Source organism: Ranitomeya imitator, chromosome 3 (assembly GCF_032444005.1).
Source record: "Ranitomeya imitator isolate aRanImi1 chromosome 3, aRanImi1.pri, whole genome shotgun sequence".
In the NCBI taxonomy this organism is placed as follows: Eukaryota; Metazoa; Chordata; class Amphibia; order Anura; family Dendrobatidae; genus Ranitomeya; species Ranitomeya imitator.
Window position 1 is genome coordinate 278,377,701 of NC_091284.1, and position 16,045 is coordinate 278,393,745.

The following is a 16,045-nucleotide window of genomic DNA, read 5'->3' on the forward strand; positions in this document are numbered from 1 at the left end:
TCTGCGCTCTGACTGTTCAGGTCAGAGGGCGCGATGACGCATATAGTGTGCGCGGCGCCCTCTGCCTGATCAGTCAGAGCGGAGAGACGCCGGAACGAGACGCTGGGAGCTGCAATCAAGAGAGGTGAGTATGTGTTTTTTTTTTTTTTTGTTGCAGCAGCAGCGGCCATGGCACAGATTTATGTGCAGCATCTATGGGGCACAATGAACGCTGCAGAGCACTATATGGGGCATCTGTGCAGCATCTATGGGGCACAATGAACGCTGCAGAGCAATATATGGGGCATCTGTGCAGCATCTATGGGGCACAATGAACGCTGCAGAGCAATATATGGGGCATCTGTGCAGCATCTATGGGGCAATATGAACGCTGCAGAGCACTATGGGGCATCTGTGCAGCATATTATGGGGCAATATGAACGGTGCAGAGCAATATATGGGGCATCTGTGCAGCATCTATGGGGCAATATGAACGGTGAAGAGCAATATATGGGGCATCTGTGCAGCATCTATGGGGCACAATGAACGCTGCAGAGCACTATATGGGGCATCTGTGCAGCATCTATGGGGCACAATGAACGCTGCAGAGCACTATATGGGGCATCTGTGCAGCATCTATGGGGCACAATGAACGCTGCAGAGCACTATATGGGGCATCTGTGCAGCATCTATGGGGCAATACGAACGGTGCAGAGCACTATGGGGCATCTGTGCAGCATCTATGGGGCAATATGAACGGTGCAGAGCACTATATGGGGCACAGATATTGGGCAAAAATGAACGGTGCAGAGCATATATGGGGCACAGATATGGGGCAATATGAACGGTGCAGAGCACTATATAGCACAGCTATGGGGAAATAATGATCTATTTTTATTTTTGAAATTCACCGGTAAATGCTGCATTTCCACCCTAGGCTTATACTCGAGTCAATAAGTTTTCCCAGTTTTTTGTGGCAAAATTAGGGGGGTCGGCTTATATTCGGGTCGGCTTATACTCGAGTATATACGGTACTTTTGAACGACATCATTGGTTTTAGCATGTCGAGTACTAGAAAACGGGAAAAAAATTCCAAGTGCGGTGAAATTGCAAAAAAAGTGCAATCCCACACTTGTTTTTTGTTTGGCTTTTTTGCTAGGTTCACTAAATGCTAAAACTAACCTGACATTATGATTCTCCAGGTCAGTACGAGTTCATAGACACCTAACATGACTAGGTTATTTTTTATCTAAGTGGTGAAAAAAAATTCCAAACTTTGCTAAAAAAAAAAATAAAATAAAAAATTGCGCCATTTTCCGATACCCGTAGCTTCTCCATTTTTCGTGATCTGGGGTCGGTTGAGAGCTTATTTTTTGCGAGCCAAGATGACGTTTTTAATGATAGCATTTCGGTGCAGATACGTTCTTTTGATCGCCCGTTATTGCATTTTAATGCAATGTCGCGGCGACCAAAAAAACGTAATTCTGGCGTTTTGAATTTTTTCCCACTACGCTGTTTAGCGATCAGGTTAATGCTTTTTTTTAGTTGATAGATCGGGCGATTCTGAGCGCGGCGATACCAAATATGCGTAGATTTTATATTTTTTTTTATTGATTTATTTTGATTGGGGCGAAAGGGGGGTGATTTAAACTTTTATATTTTTTTCATTTTTTTCACATTTTTTTCAACTTTTTTTTTTTTTTACTTTTGCCATGCTTCAATAGCCTCCATGGGAGGCTAGAAGCAGGCACAGCACGATCGGCTCTGCTACATAGCAGCGATCTGCTGTTCGCTGCTATGTAGCAGAAATGGAGGTGTGCTGTGAGCGCCGACCACAGGGTGGTGCTCACAGCCACCGGTCATCAGTAACCATAGAGGTCTCTAGGACCTCTATGGTTACCATCCTGACGCATCGCCGACCCCCGATCATGTGACGGGGGTCGGCGATGACGTCATTTCCGGCCGCCCGGCCGGAAGCGGTAGTTAAATGCCGCTGTCTGCGTTTGACAGCGGCATTTAACTAGTTAATAGGTGCGGGCAGATCGCGATTCTGCCCGCGCCTATTATGGGCACATGTCAGCTGTTCAAAACAGCTGACATGTCCCGGCTTTGATGCGGGCTCACCGCGGAGCCCTGCATCAAAGCAGGGGATCTGACCTCGGACGTACTATCCTGTCCGAGGTCAGATAGGGGTTAAATGCCACAAATAATCTGTACAAATCCTTTGAGAATCAAACTGAAATCTTTGTGGGTGAAAAAAAGAGAACTTAAATAGTATGGTTGCATAAACATGCACACTATAATTCCTTGTTGAAGTACGTTTTGAGTTTATGACAGCATTCAGTCTTTTTGGCTAGGAGTCTATCAGCATGGCACATCTATAATTGGCAATACTTGCCCACTCTTCCTTTCAGAGTGCCTTCTTCAGGTCACCCACGGATTTTAAATTTGAATTGGGTCTGGGTACTGGTTGGTATATAATATAATAAATTGGCACTCAACTTGTATGAATATGATGCTTAGAAAATGATACTTTATTGCAGTCCAAAAATAAATAAACGTTTCGGTCTCAACACGACCTTCTTCAGTACACTGCATCAGACATATTGTACAGAAAAAAGAAGTTTCAAATGAATACGTCAAAATATAGAAAAAATACAATCAGAAATATAAAGTATATCTCAAATAATACTATTCCAAACAGATGTACCGTATATTGATGGGAGTGAGGGTAGGAGAAAGTAAGGAGGGAAGAGAAAGAAAATAATACATACCCGACTGCTCTTGTATTGTAACAAACTAGGTGTCAACTGTACCCCAATCAAGGAAAAGAACGTATGGGGGCTCACTCTGAAAAACTATATGGGAGAATAATAGGATCCTATGGACACGCCACAAATTATTTTTCTACTTACCCTTTCTTTAGACATCTACGCCAATCGGAAGATTACATTTTTTGCTCTGACTGGACAATAATTTTCCATTTGGTTAGTATATTATTGTGTTTTTCGCACATTATTCGTTTTCTCACACAACATCCACGCTCATGTTTTTCCTTTAGGCTAGGTTCACATTGCGTTAGGGCAATCCGTTAAGCGCATAGCGCTAGTGGATTGCGCTAACGCAATGTTTCTTTTTGGTCCGCGTTCGCCGTCCCTGCTAGCGCAGATCCCCGATCTGCGCTAGTGAGGACCGGACTTCGGACGCTGCAAGCAGCTTTCGAGGTCCGTCACAAAAGAACGGCACATCACTAGCGCGTGCCGAAAATGGCACGCGCTAGCGATGCGCTACAGGCAGAAATAACATTGCTGTCAATGGGTGCGCTAACGGACCCGTTGCACGGCGTTAATTGCGACATTTTCGCCGTGCAACGCTGTCCGTTAGTGTTAACCCATTAACGCAATGTGAACCTAGCCTTAGGGAGATTATTCTCCCATATATTTTTTCAGAGTGAGCCCCCATACGTTCTTTTCCTTGATTGGGGTACAGTTGACACCTAGTTTGTTACAATACAAGAGCAGTCGGGCATGTATTTATTATTTTTTCTCTCTCTTCCCTCCTTACTTTCTCCTACCCTCACTCCCATCAATATACACCTGTTTGGAATAGTATTATTTGAGATTTACTTTATATTTCTGATTGTATTTTTTCTATATTTTGACGTATTCATTTGAAACTTCTATTTTCTGTACAATATGTCTGATGCAGTGTACTGAAGAAGGTCGTGTTGAGACCGAAACGTTTATTTATTTTTGGACTGCAATAAAATATCATTTTCTAAGCATCATGTTCATACAAGTTGAGTGACAATTTATTATATTATATTTTCACTGGTTTGGGGAACCTATTTTGTGCACCAACGCAGCTGTGCCACGTTATACTTCACCACTGGGTACTGGCTGGGTCTGACCAAAACCCTGATATTCTATTGGCAAAGCCTTTTTTTTTTCTTTATTTGGAGGGATGCTTGGATCATTTTGCTGAAAGTGAAATAGGGATTTTTGTATACTCACCGTAAAATCCTTTTCTCCGAGCCATTCATTGGGGGACACAGACCGTGGGTGTATGCTGCTGCCAATAGGAGGCTGACACTAAGTGATACAAAAAAGTTAGCTCCTCCCCTGCAGTATACATCCTCCTGCTGGCTCTCAGCTAACCAGTTCGGTGCAAAAGCAGTAGGAGATCAATAACAATATATGAGCGTATAGCATGTCATATTCTAAAAAAACAAGCATAAGCTAATAACAGGGTGGGAGCTGTGTCCCCCAATGAATGGCTCGGAGAAAAGGATTTTACGGTGAGTACACAAAAATCCCTATTTCTCCTTCGCCTCATTGGGGGACACAGACCGTGGGATGTCCCAAAGCAGTCCCTGGGTGGGGACAACAATAGATCAGGCCCTGTGTAACCGCTACTTACAAGTGCGCCACCGCGGCCTGCAGAGTCCGCCTGCCCAGACTCACATCTGTGGAAGTGTGGGAATTATAGTGCTTCAAGAATGCATGCGGACTGGACGAATCCGCAAGCTTGCAGGCGTGCCTTGCTGACACCTGGTGCCTAGAACCATTGATAGACAGGGAAATAGGCTGACATCTAGCACGGAAGGACTCCTGGATGGTGAAAAGAATTCACCATGTTATCATGGTCGATGAAACGGCTAAACCCTTCCTGAAAATGTCAGGAAGCCTTCCTCTACCGTCAGGAAGCCCAAATAAAACGTCCAACCTTCAGAAGGACGCCGTCCTCAAGACGTACCTACTCAGAGCACTCACTTCGTCCAGAATATGGGGGATCTTATTCCATTTTGTGGACTGGAGCCAAAAGAGATGAGGGAAGAACTGTGCCCTCATAACAGTGGTAATACAGTACCACCTTGGTAACAAGGGATGGAGATGGCCTAAGGACAACCTTGCCTCGAAGGTAATAAGGGAAAAAAGTCTGAAGGAGCAGAGAAGCTAGCTCCGAAGACTCGTCAGAGTGAGAATATCGCAGAGGAGAACGGGACGACTTTCCCTAATAGTAAAGTCTGCCCAAATGAAAAAGGAGCCTACTGTAAGGCTCCTAGGAATAATAAGGTCCCAATGATCTAACGGTATGCGATAGGGAAGAACTACGTGTGAAAAACTCCCTGTGAGAAAGTCCCTACTTGCAGTTGTGCTGCGATAAGGCGAGAAGATACTAGCTCCACAAACAAAAAAACGGACGTGGTCAGTGCGGATGTCTGAGGATCACTGGGGCCCCTTTCTGCTTCCGAAAGGCTTTCGGAAGCAGTGGAAGGGGAGACATGGAAACTGGTACCACGGCAGAACCAGAGCATGGAGAGCAATGGCTCCTGGATCTCGAGGCCGAACCACGAACTCGAGTACATTGGCCTTCAGTCTGGATGTCATCCCACCTACAACTGGAGAGCTCCAGTAAGGACAGATCTGATGGAAGACTTCGGGGTGAAGTTCCCACTGACTTGAGGCGGAACCCTGACGGCTGAATTTGTTTGCCGTTCAGAGTTCTACTTCTGGGATATATAATGCCGAGATCACCAAATAATAGACGTCGGCCCATCAGAGAAAGTGAGGTACCTCACTCATGGCGCCTGACCCAGGGTACCTGCTAGATGACTGACGTAAGGCACCGCCCGTGGCATTATCCAATTGAATTCGGATAGGGAGACCCGCCAGAAGGCAGTAGACCTGCTGTAAGACTACCGTTCGGATCTCCAGAACAATGATGGGGAGAAGAAGACTGGCATTGGTAGTTACTAATAACCATTGAAAGGCCCTGTATGAAGAAGGAGCTCAGAGACTATTGTCTGAAAGTCTGTTTGACTTGCTGAAAACGAGCGGAGCGAAGGAAACCGCTTCCATAGTCGTCACCATTTTTCCTCAGAACTCTCTTAGCAAATCGAATGAAATGAGGAGTTGAGTAATCAAGTCTTCAGAACTCTCCTTGCGCGAGCTCCCTGTTGAAGGGCCATGACCTTGTCTCAAGGAAGAATTACCATCCTTCTAGAAGTGTGCAGGATCATCCTCAAAAAGGATATCTGCTGGGCTGGAAATGAGGAGAACTTGTCTAAGTGTAGCTGCCAGCCCAGGAGAGAAGGTATCGCAAGAGATATAGACGATTCAGCGTAGTCCTGGAAGGGCGGCTAGACAGACCAAACAGGGCAGGACGAGCACGCCTCTAGAGTGCAAGAGAAACATGACATCCGCCATGACCCGAGCGAACACTCTGGGTGCGGAAGCAAGGCCGAAGGACAAGGTTGTGACTTGAAAATGCTGTTGACGAATGGAAAGGCGAAGGAATTTTTGCAGAGGGCAAGCAACCCGAATGTCGATGGATGCCGGAAACTGCACCTTTTTCTGTTGAAGTAATGGCTGAGCGGAGGAACTCCATCCAAAGAAGGAGGACCATGTCAAAGGCTGTTAGAAGTTTGAGGTCCAGGGTCGATCTTATTTTTCGTTCCCCTGTTTGGAACCAAGATCCCTTAGATCTAGACTGTGCTGGACAATCCTTATACAATCCTTTGTCAGTCTCCCGCTCAAAGGATTTGATTGGCCAGTTGTTGCTGGTGTGAATCAAGGTAGTTAAGGTCTCCCGGCCAGGAGACCATTGCTCTAGCAATCCATGCGGCCGCTAGGGAGGATAGAGCGCTGGACCCGAGGCCGCAAGACGGAACGAACCAGATTTGCTATCTGACAGTCCGTGGTATTTTTAATTGATGACCCATCAGGTAGGGATACTGGTAGGTATACCACAGGAGATTCTACCCGGTTAATCTGCCCCATGGCAGAATGAGCGGCTGCATCCAGCAGGTCATAGACTCTTGCCATCCCCTCTTTTCACAGTGCAGAGATAAAAATTAGGAACCCTCGATCCATCAACCTCCTAACAGGGAAGTGGAGAGGAATTGTCTGCCTTCTTGCATCATCCACTAAATAGTGGTGATGGAGAGGGGGGAGCTCGTACGCCAAAAAGTGTGCCTCTATATGTCCACAGAGTTCAGGTCTCCAGGTGGACAGGACAGGTTGTCTGGCGTTAGTCCTGGATGCAGAAGAGGAAACATGGAGACGACATTCCGTGTGCTCGTCTGTTGATGGTGTAGGGAGATCGGTGCCCTTTAAAGGACCCGTCGCCCTAAAAAAACAGGCCAGGCATGGCATCCCACGTAGAGGCTTCTGTCCAGTGAATCGCTTATTCGAATTGAATGGCAAATGCTCTCGAGGGAGTTTAGTCTCTGAAGCTCTGGCAAGCTCAGGCAATATCCAATCCATATTCAGAGCCTTGTCGTCATCAAATCATTGGTGAGGGAGCAGGAAACGAAAAACTTCCGTTTTCTAGATGCCTGTATGTTTCTAGACGCCTGCACGTTTCTAGAATACTTGCGGCCCCTGCTAGCTGACGGCTCCCATGTAGGATAGGGACCATGTATATTGGTCCTGCGAGCACTCCAAACACAGAGGGTACACAGAGGGATTCAATCTCTTGGTCAGAGAACCATGGATTGGTCAGTGAAGAAGTCCACTGAGGGGAACTAGAGGATAAAGCTGGGGTCGGCGGCGGAGGGCTCCTCGGACTGATCAAGCGCCTTTAAGACCAGGGAATACTGGTCATGCACCTTTAAGACCAGGAAATACTGGTCCTACGCCTTTAAGACCAGGGAATACTGGTCATGCGCCTTTAAGAACAGGGAATACTGGCCATGCGCCTTTAAGATCGGGGAATACTGGCCATGCGCCTTTAAGACCGGGGAATACTGGTTATGCACCTTTAAGACCAGAGAATACTGGTCATGCACCTTTAAGACCAGAGAATACTGGTCATGCACCTTTAAGACCAGAGAATACTGGTCATGCACCTTTAAGACCAGAGAATACTGGTCATGCACCTTTAAGACCAGAGAATACTGGTCATGCGCCTTTAAGACCAGGGAATGCTGGTCATGCGCCTTTAAGACCAGAGAATACTGGTCATGCACCTTTAAGACGAGGGAATACTGGTCATGCACCTTTAAGACCAGAGAATACTGGTCATGCACCTTTAAGATCAGGGAATACTGGTCATGCGCCTTTAAGACTGGGAATACTGGCCATATGCCTTTAAGACCAGGGAATACTGGTCATGTGCTTTTAAGACTAGGAAATACTGGTCATGTGCCTTTAAGACCAGGGAATACTGGTCATGTGCCTTTAAGACCAGGTACTTCCTTACCCGGGTACTGATGTAGAGTCGATGTGCCCCTTTAATGCAAAAATACTGTCACCCCAGTGTGAGCTGGCCGGGTGGACCAAGATGGCCACCGGGAGCTGCAGAGTTGATAAAATCTCGCAGAGAGCGAGAAGCGTCAATTTGGGGGGCGGAGCCACAGACACGATGTGGAATAGGCCTAAGCCGGGGCCTAAATTTCTGTAGCCGGCGGACTTCACCAGTGGGTCGTTCCAGGCAAGACTTCCAGGATGCGGCCTACAAATCGGCCGAAGCCGGGGACTAAATTTTTGCAGCCATCCAGAGCGTTACCTCAGAGAGGTGGGCCACAGGGAAGTGGCTGAGGCTGACTGTCAGCATGTGGATATCCCTCTGAAGATGGATCCACTCACCATTGGTGCGCGTCCCGGCATGGAGCCGCCGCGGAAGTGGGTTTCAGCGCTGTTCTGTGCAGCGTGGACGGTGCAGGGATAAGCCTCAATCCATCATCCGTTTGTTAGGGAGGTGGAGAGGAACCGTCCGCCTCCTTGTGCCATCCGCTTTCACAGTGGTGGGACAGTGGGGGCTGCTCGGACGCCGTAGAGAGGGGCCTCTGTACAGCCACGAAGTTCAGTCCGGGTGGACAGGGCCAGTTGTCCGGCATTAGCCTGGCTCCAGGAGAGGATACATGGGGGCGACACTCCATGTGGTCGCCTGCTGCTGGTGTGGGGAGATCGGGACCATGAAAGGAACCGTCGCCCCTGAAGTGAGCTCAGGCATGGCTTCCCACGTCGCAGGAAAGGGTACGGGGAGGTAGACTCGCCGTGCTCGCCTGTTGATGGTTCGGGGGAGATCGGAACCTTGAAAGGAACCGTCGCCCCCTTCACTCCGTTAATTAAAAAATAAAAATTTACAGAAAAGTAAACAATAAAATAAAAACGTTGGGGTCTGAAACAGACCCATGTACCTCCTACAAACACTAAGCAAGAACTGGTTAGCTGAGAGCCAGCAGGAGGGTGTATACTGCAGGGGAGGAGAACAATTTTTGTATCACTTAGTGTCAGCCTCCTATTGGCAGCAGAATACACCCACGGTCTGTGTCCCCCAATGAGGCGAAGGAGAAATGCCTCTTCATCATCTTAGCAGAGATGGAAACAGGAACACATGGGCTACTTGCACAGTGAACAAGTCTGTATGATCATGTTCACACACCACCAAGAAACCTGAAGACACAAAAGAGAATAGTAAAACCAAAAACACTCAGTTTGAAAAAATGTTGCAGTAATCCGCAAGTGCTAGTAAAAGATGTAAAAAACAGGGTATTTGGTTGATAAGTTTTTTGCAAAAAATGTATACTAAGCTGCTCTACCAATCTTCACGGTATACCCTTATCAGAGCAGTCCTAACTAATGTATGCAATCCCTATCTGATGTATTTAAAAACCTGATCATCTGTATATAACCTGTGTGAACAGGGTTCAGAGAGGAAAAATCCATGTGTGCATACAGGGTAGAACAGCTTTTGTGCAGATAGCCCAAGAGGAGTGGTGGAACTCCCCAGTCTTGTAGACACAAGAGAACAATTATGGAAACAGGAACACATGGGCTACTTGCACAGTGAACAAGTCTGTATGATCATGTTCACACACCACCACTCCTCTTGGGCTATCTGCACAAAAGCTGTTCTACCCTGTATGCACACATGGATTTTTCCTTTCTGAACCCTGTTCACACAGGTTATATACAGATGATCAGGTTTTTAAATACATCAGATAGGGATTGCATACATTAGTTAGGACTGCTCTGATAAGGGTATACCGTGAAGATTGGTAGAGCAGCTTAGTATACATTTTTTGCAAAAAACGTATCAACCAAATACCCTGTTTTTTACATCTTTTACTAGCACTTGCGGATTACTGCAACATTTTTTCAAACTGAGTGTTTTTGGTTTTACTATTCTCTTTTGTGTCTTCAGGTTTCTTGGTGGTGTGTGAACATGATCATACAGACTTGTTCACTGTGCAAGTAGCCCATGTGTTCCTGTTTCCATAATTGTTCTCTTGTGTCTACAAGACTGGGGAGTTCCACCACTCCTCTTGGGATATCTGCACAAAAGCTGTTCTACCCTGTATGCACACATGGATTTTTCCTCTCTGAACCCTGTTCACACAGGTTATATACAGATGATCAGGTTTTTAAATACATCAGATAGGGATTGCATACATTAGTTAGGACTGCTCTGATAAGGGTATACCGTGAAGATTGGTAGAGCAGCTTAGTATACATTTTTTGCAAAAAACGTATCAACCAAATACCCTGTTTTTTACATCTTTTACTAGCACTTGCGGATTACTGCAACATTTTTTCAAACTGAGTGTTTTTGGTTTTACTATTCTCTTTTGTGTCTTCATCATCTTAGCAGAGGCCTGAAGATTTAATGCAAAATTGACTGATATTTGGTACTGTTTGTAATTTCCTCTAACAGGACTAAAGCCTCAGATTGATCTGCTGGAAAACAGCCCCAAAACAAAGCTGCCTCCACCATGTTTCACTGAGGGTATGGTGTTCTCTTGGGGTTGTGCAACGTTAGCTTTGAGCCAAGCATACCTTTTGGAATTATGGCCAAAACGTACAACCTTTGTCTCATCAAACATTTTCACACATGCTTTTGACAGATTTGATGTACGTTTTGGTTAAACATAGCTGGATGTTTTTTGTAAGTCTTGCCACCTTAACCCATGGGCCAGGCATACCGCAAGCGAAAAAAGTATTGAATGTGTCACAAATTTTTTAAGTAAATATATTTCTAAAGGTGCAATTGACATAAAATTCTCACCAGATGTCGGTAACAACCAATCCAATCCACACAGTCAAAGAAATCAAACAACAGATGTCCATAAATTAAGCTGTGTAATACTTCAATTCTTATTTCACCCACTGTATGAAGAATATGAGAGATTGTTGTCACATGCAGTACACAACTAGTACATGCCAGAAATTCGATCATCTCCTCCAATGTTGCTATAGGCCTCTTGACCAATTTTGATCTTGTCTTTTCATCAAGTTTGAGAGATAACTAATTATAGGCAGTGTCACTGTTGTGCAAAATTTAAGCCACTTCCTGATAACAATCATCACATTGTTGCATGGTATCTATCGTACCCTTCTCTTGACCCTTCATTGAGTTGAGTTCATTTTCAACCCTTTGGTGTGTTGTAAGCTGTTTAAGGTCCATGGCCTTTGCTGTAAATAGCAACTAAGAAAACGTCAGGAAAATCCTATCCTAACAGCTAAACTTTATATGGAGTTATTCAGAATCCTTTTAAATGATGGCAGCTGAGTACTAACTATTTACTATGAGTTTAAAGGGGTTGTCAACTACTAGGACAACCCCTTTCTTGATATTGTGCCCCAATAAAATTAAAAAGCTTATACTCCCCTCCGATGACACCGCTGTTCCAGCAGAGTCGGCACTGGCTGCCGCGGGGCTCTCGCGTGGTTGTTGTGACAAGTGACCCCGGTACCCAATCAGTGCTGGTGTAATTGTCTCCGCCTTCTGACACTTTGAACATGAAGGGGAAGTCGGGGCTGCAACTGATCTCTGACTTTCTCCTAATGTTCAAAACGTTTCAAGGCAGAGACAATTATGCCAGCACTGATTGGGTACCGGGGTCACTTGAGCACAAGAGCCCCAGGATCGCGAGTGCCGACACTTCAGGAACAGCATCGGCACGTGCCTTTTTATTTTATCGAGGCCAAAACTTTAGATTAAGAAAGGGTTGTCCCAGTGGTGGACAACTCCTTTTAAATGTGATTGGCTAGTTCTAAACACAACCACATCTGCAACTTTTTTGAGGGTGTTCACACTTATGTAATCACATTGTTTTACTTTTCTTATTTATATTTTCCACCTCAAAATGATTTCAGTTTGCTTCTCAGTGGTTTTGTACAGAGTACAGGTGACATTAAAGGTGGATAGAATTCTGAAATAATTCCTTCTAGGGTTTTTTACATGACAAAAAACGGGCATTTTAAACAGAGGTATGTAATTTTTTATGTCCACTGTAGTTACTATGCATTGCAGGGTTCCTTTGTGTATCTATATATATAAAAAAAAAAAAAAAAAAAACTTACAGTGAATCTGTCAGCAGGGTTTTGCCATTTTTTTTTATGACCGCAGCGTAATATAGGGCACAAGAGCCTGATTCCAGGGATGTGTCACTTATTAGGCTGTGTGCTGTAGTTTCAATACAATCAGTGTTTCATCAGCAGGAGATTATAACTAGAGGACTAAAGGTACCGTCACATTAAGCGACGCTGCAGCGATATAGACAACGATGTCGATCGCTGCAGCGTCGCTGTTTAGTCGTTGTGTGGTCGCTGGAGAGCTGTCACACAGACAGCTCTCCAGCGACCAATGATGCCGAAGTCCCCGGGTAACCAGGGTAAACATCGGGTTACTAAGCGCAGGGCCGTGCTTAGTAACCCGATGTTTACCCTGGTTACCATTTGTAAATGTAAAAAAAAAAAAAAAAAAACACTACATACTTACATTCCGGTGTCTGTCGCGTCCCCCGGCGTCAGCTTCCCTGCACTGTCTAAGCGCCGGCTGTAAAGCAGAGCAGTGACGTCACCGCTGTGCTCTGCTTTACGGCCGGCCGGCGCTGACACAGTGCAGGGAAGCTGACGCCGGGGGACGCGACAGACACCGGAATGTAAGTATGTAGTGTTTTTTTTTTTACATTTACAATGGTAACCAGGGTAAATATTGGGTTACTAAGCGCGGCCCTGCGCTTAGTAACCCGATGTTTACCCTGGTTACAAGTGAACACATCGCTGGATCGGTGTCACACACGCCGATTCAGCGATGTCAGCGGGTGATCCAGCGACGAAATAAAGTTCTGGCCTTCTAGCTCCGACCAGCAATGTCACAGCAGGATCCTGATCGCTGCTGCGTGTCAAACACAACGAGATCGCTATCCAGGACGCTGCAACGTCACGGATCGCTATCGTTCTAAAGTTGCTCAGTGTGAAGGTACCTTAAGTGTCATGTGCAGCCCAGTGCAGCTAATATTGTAACCCTGCCCCCACCACTGCCTGGCTGCTTGCTGACAATGCACAGTGCGCACAGGGAGCTGCCAGTCAGGGGTTATACACCGCCCAGACGTCTTAGCTCTGCTACATCTACATCAGATAAATCACATTCTATCAAAACTACAACAAGCAGGCTAGTAAGTGATACATCGCTGGAAACAGGCTTTCTTGAACTCTATTATGCTGCTTCCAGATTATACAGCACAAAGCTGCTCAGAGATTCCCTTTAAATAAAAAAAAAAACATCTATGCACCTTTGGAATTGCTGTAATCGTGCTGACCTGTCAATTCTACTATACAATGAATGACATAAATAGAAACAAAACAAATAATGTCAAAATTGCATATTTTTTAAATGTTCCCTATTTTTCAGTACATTGTATAGTAAAATGAATGGTGGCACTCAAAATTACAATTTGTCCCACAAACACAAGCTTTCATATGGCTATGTTGTTGGAAAAATAAAAAAATTACAGCTCTTGGAAGAAGAGGATGGTGAAATACAATACAAAATGATACAAAGGCGATGGGTTAAAGAGAATTCATGACAGGACGCAAAGTGTGACATAAAATTGCCTATACTCCTACATGTGGCCAATAATACAATGTGTACAAAAAGGTCTCGATTTAAAAAAAAAAATGGTTCGTATGGAAACAAAAAAACACAACGCAACCAGCAAGATACAATCCCCGGAGCAATTCCCTGCCGCTCCCGAACCGATGCTTCGCTGGCAACATGCAGGAAATGACTGCCCAACTGAATGCCTTTAGCGCGAGGAGACTCATCCATCCGCCATGTCCATTGTTGTTAAGCACAGGGCCAGAAGCAGAGCTGTCGGGACCACCAACCACACCAAGGACTTTAGTAAGCTACACAAATAGGAGGACAACCCTTTTACCTCTTAGCTGATGAGGGGATACAGAGCTCTGTAACTGAGTATAAAGAGATCTCCTTTAGCCGCTGCCGCAGAAAAGGACGGGGTAAAATGTGAGAAAAAATAAATAAAAATCATCTGCTCCTCTGCTTTCTCTGAAAACATTACTGCTTCATCAACATTAAACGGTGCAGAAAAAAATAAATGGAGAAATACCTACAGCACCAAGGGATGGGCCAAAGCGTCCGGTGGCTGCTTTACACACATAGCTTGCCAGCGTAGAAACAACTCCTACGAGACAGAAAATGAATGCAGCGCTGCAATAAATAATCCCACCGGCATTTACTTCACCAAGATGACACTAGATATTATTGGAATAGATAAAATGTCTTGCTTGACGAACAATAAGGAATTTGATATACCCCATACTGCCCTTACGACCATCAGTTTTGTACTTTCATCCATGGTGTATATTCACAGCGTGTCTCCATGGTACATCTGCCCTATGACCGACTTTAAAGGGGTTGTCCAGGCCCGAGATAAAAGTCTGCGGTCCCTGTACGTCGGAGGCATACCCGGTATCGCCACTGCGAGCTACCGGTCATGTGACCGCACGCACGCATGCATACTTGCTGAGCAGACATGTCCATCTTCTCTCAGTACACTTACGGAGAGAACCACATGCGTCTAGTCACACGCTGTCGCGATGAAGCAGGCACATATAGAGTGACTGCAGACTTCAGTCCCAAGCCTGGACCACCCCTGTAAACCTGGGGGCATGAACAATGGTCTCCAATATTCCAGCAATCATTATAAAAATAGCTAAGAAATAGACCATACAGCCAGTTCATATGCATTTGAAAAAAATTGTACTGAAAAGTCTGCACTCCAAAAGCATGCAAAAATTGGAAAATTAAAAAAAAAACCAATTTAGTGAGAAGCAATAACACTAACTAATAGAAAAAAACGATTAATTGAAAAGTCTGTAGTCACTCGGCACCCCATCTAGTGTATGGAGTGAGGCTGCGCCCGCCAGTCTGGCTCTGGCCGGGAGGATGCCAGCGCATACGTACCCGCCGGTCCCCTTCTGTATACATGCTTTCATTATTACATGCATCTGGTATCTTGTGCCATTACTATATGCCGTAGGGAACTATACACATTCATAGCTTGACATAATTCATTAATAATTAGGACCTTCAGTCCGACTCGTAATTCCTGCCCCAGCATATATTTGAAGGCATGTCTCAGTTTATGCATGGTGTTATAATTTACACGGTTTTTTAACTCTGCATTTTATTTATCGGTCTCATTTTCTCTATCTGATGAGCTTTGAACTGTTTTTGGTGCCAATACTGATTTTTTTATTTGTGCACCAAATACCACTCCTGTGCGTCTCCTACCTGATGGAAATTCTAGCACAACATTGAAAATGCATGTGTTTTAGACATTTCTAATGGTCCAGTTATTTTTATTTTCAACAATAAATAAAACAAGGAAAAAATGTGATACATGCTGAAATTAAAGGGGTTGTCCACTACTAGGAAAACGCCTTCTTGATCTAAATGTTTGGCCCCAGTAAAATAATAAAGCCTATAGTCCCCTCCTGTGTCGGCACTCGCTCTCCCGGGCTCTATGACACGCCCAGGCAGCGCTGGCGTCCCTGTCTCCATGAAGAGGCAGTCTGACAGAAGCCACAACCCTCACTTCCTCTTCATGGAGACAGGGATGCCAGCGCTGACTGGGCGTGTGTCATAGAGCCCGGGAGAGCGAGTGCAGGACAGCGCCCACATGGGAAGTCCGCATATATGGGGTATAACAAGGGGTTGTCCAAGTAGTGGACAACTTTAGTTCCTTTTGTGAGAAACAGCCTCCTGTACACCGCAGAGCGGACTAGACTTTCTGGGCCTCAGCAGCGGC

General features: G+C 45.3%; 1 protein-coding gene across 2 annotated transcripts in view; it reads right to left on the minus strand.

Moving 5' to 3' along the window:
• Positions 1-16,045, minus strand: part of PARL (presenilin associated rhomboid like) — an 84,446-nt gene that overhangs the window by 18,680 nt on the left and 49,721 nt on the right. For both annotated transcript variants that reach the window (XM_069756495.1, XM_069756496.1), the window contains one exon: positions 14,346-14,416. In XM_069756495.1, coding sequence (XP_069612596.1) covers positions 14,346-14,416 — 71 coding nt within the window. The remainder of the gene's footprint in view (positions 1-14,345; positions 14,417-16,045) is intronic.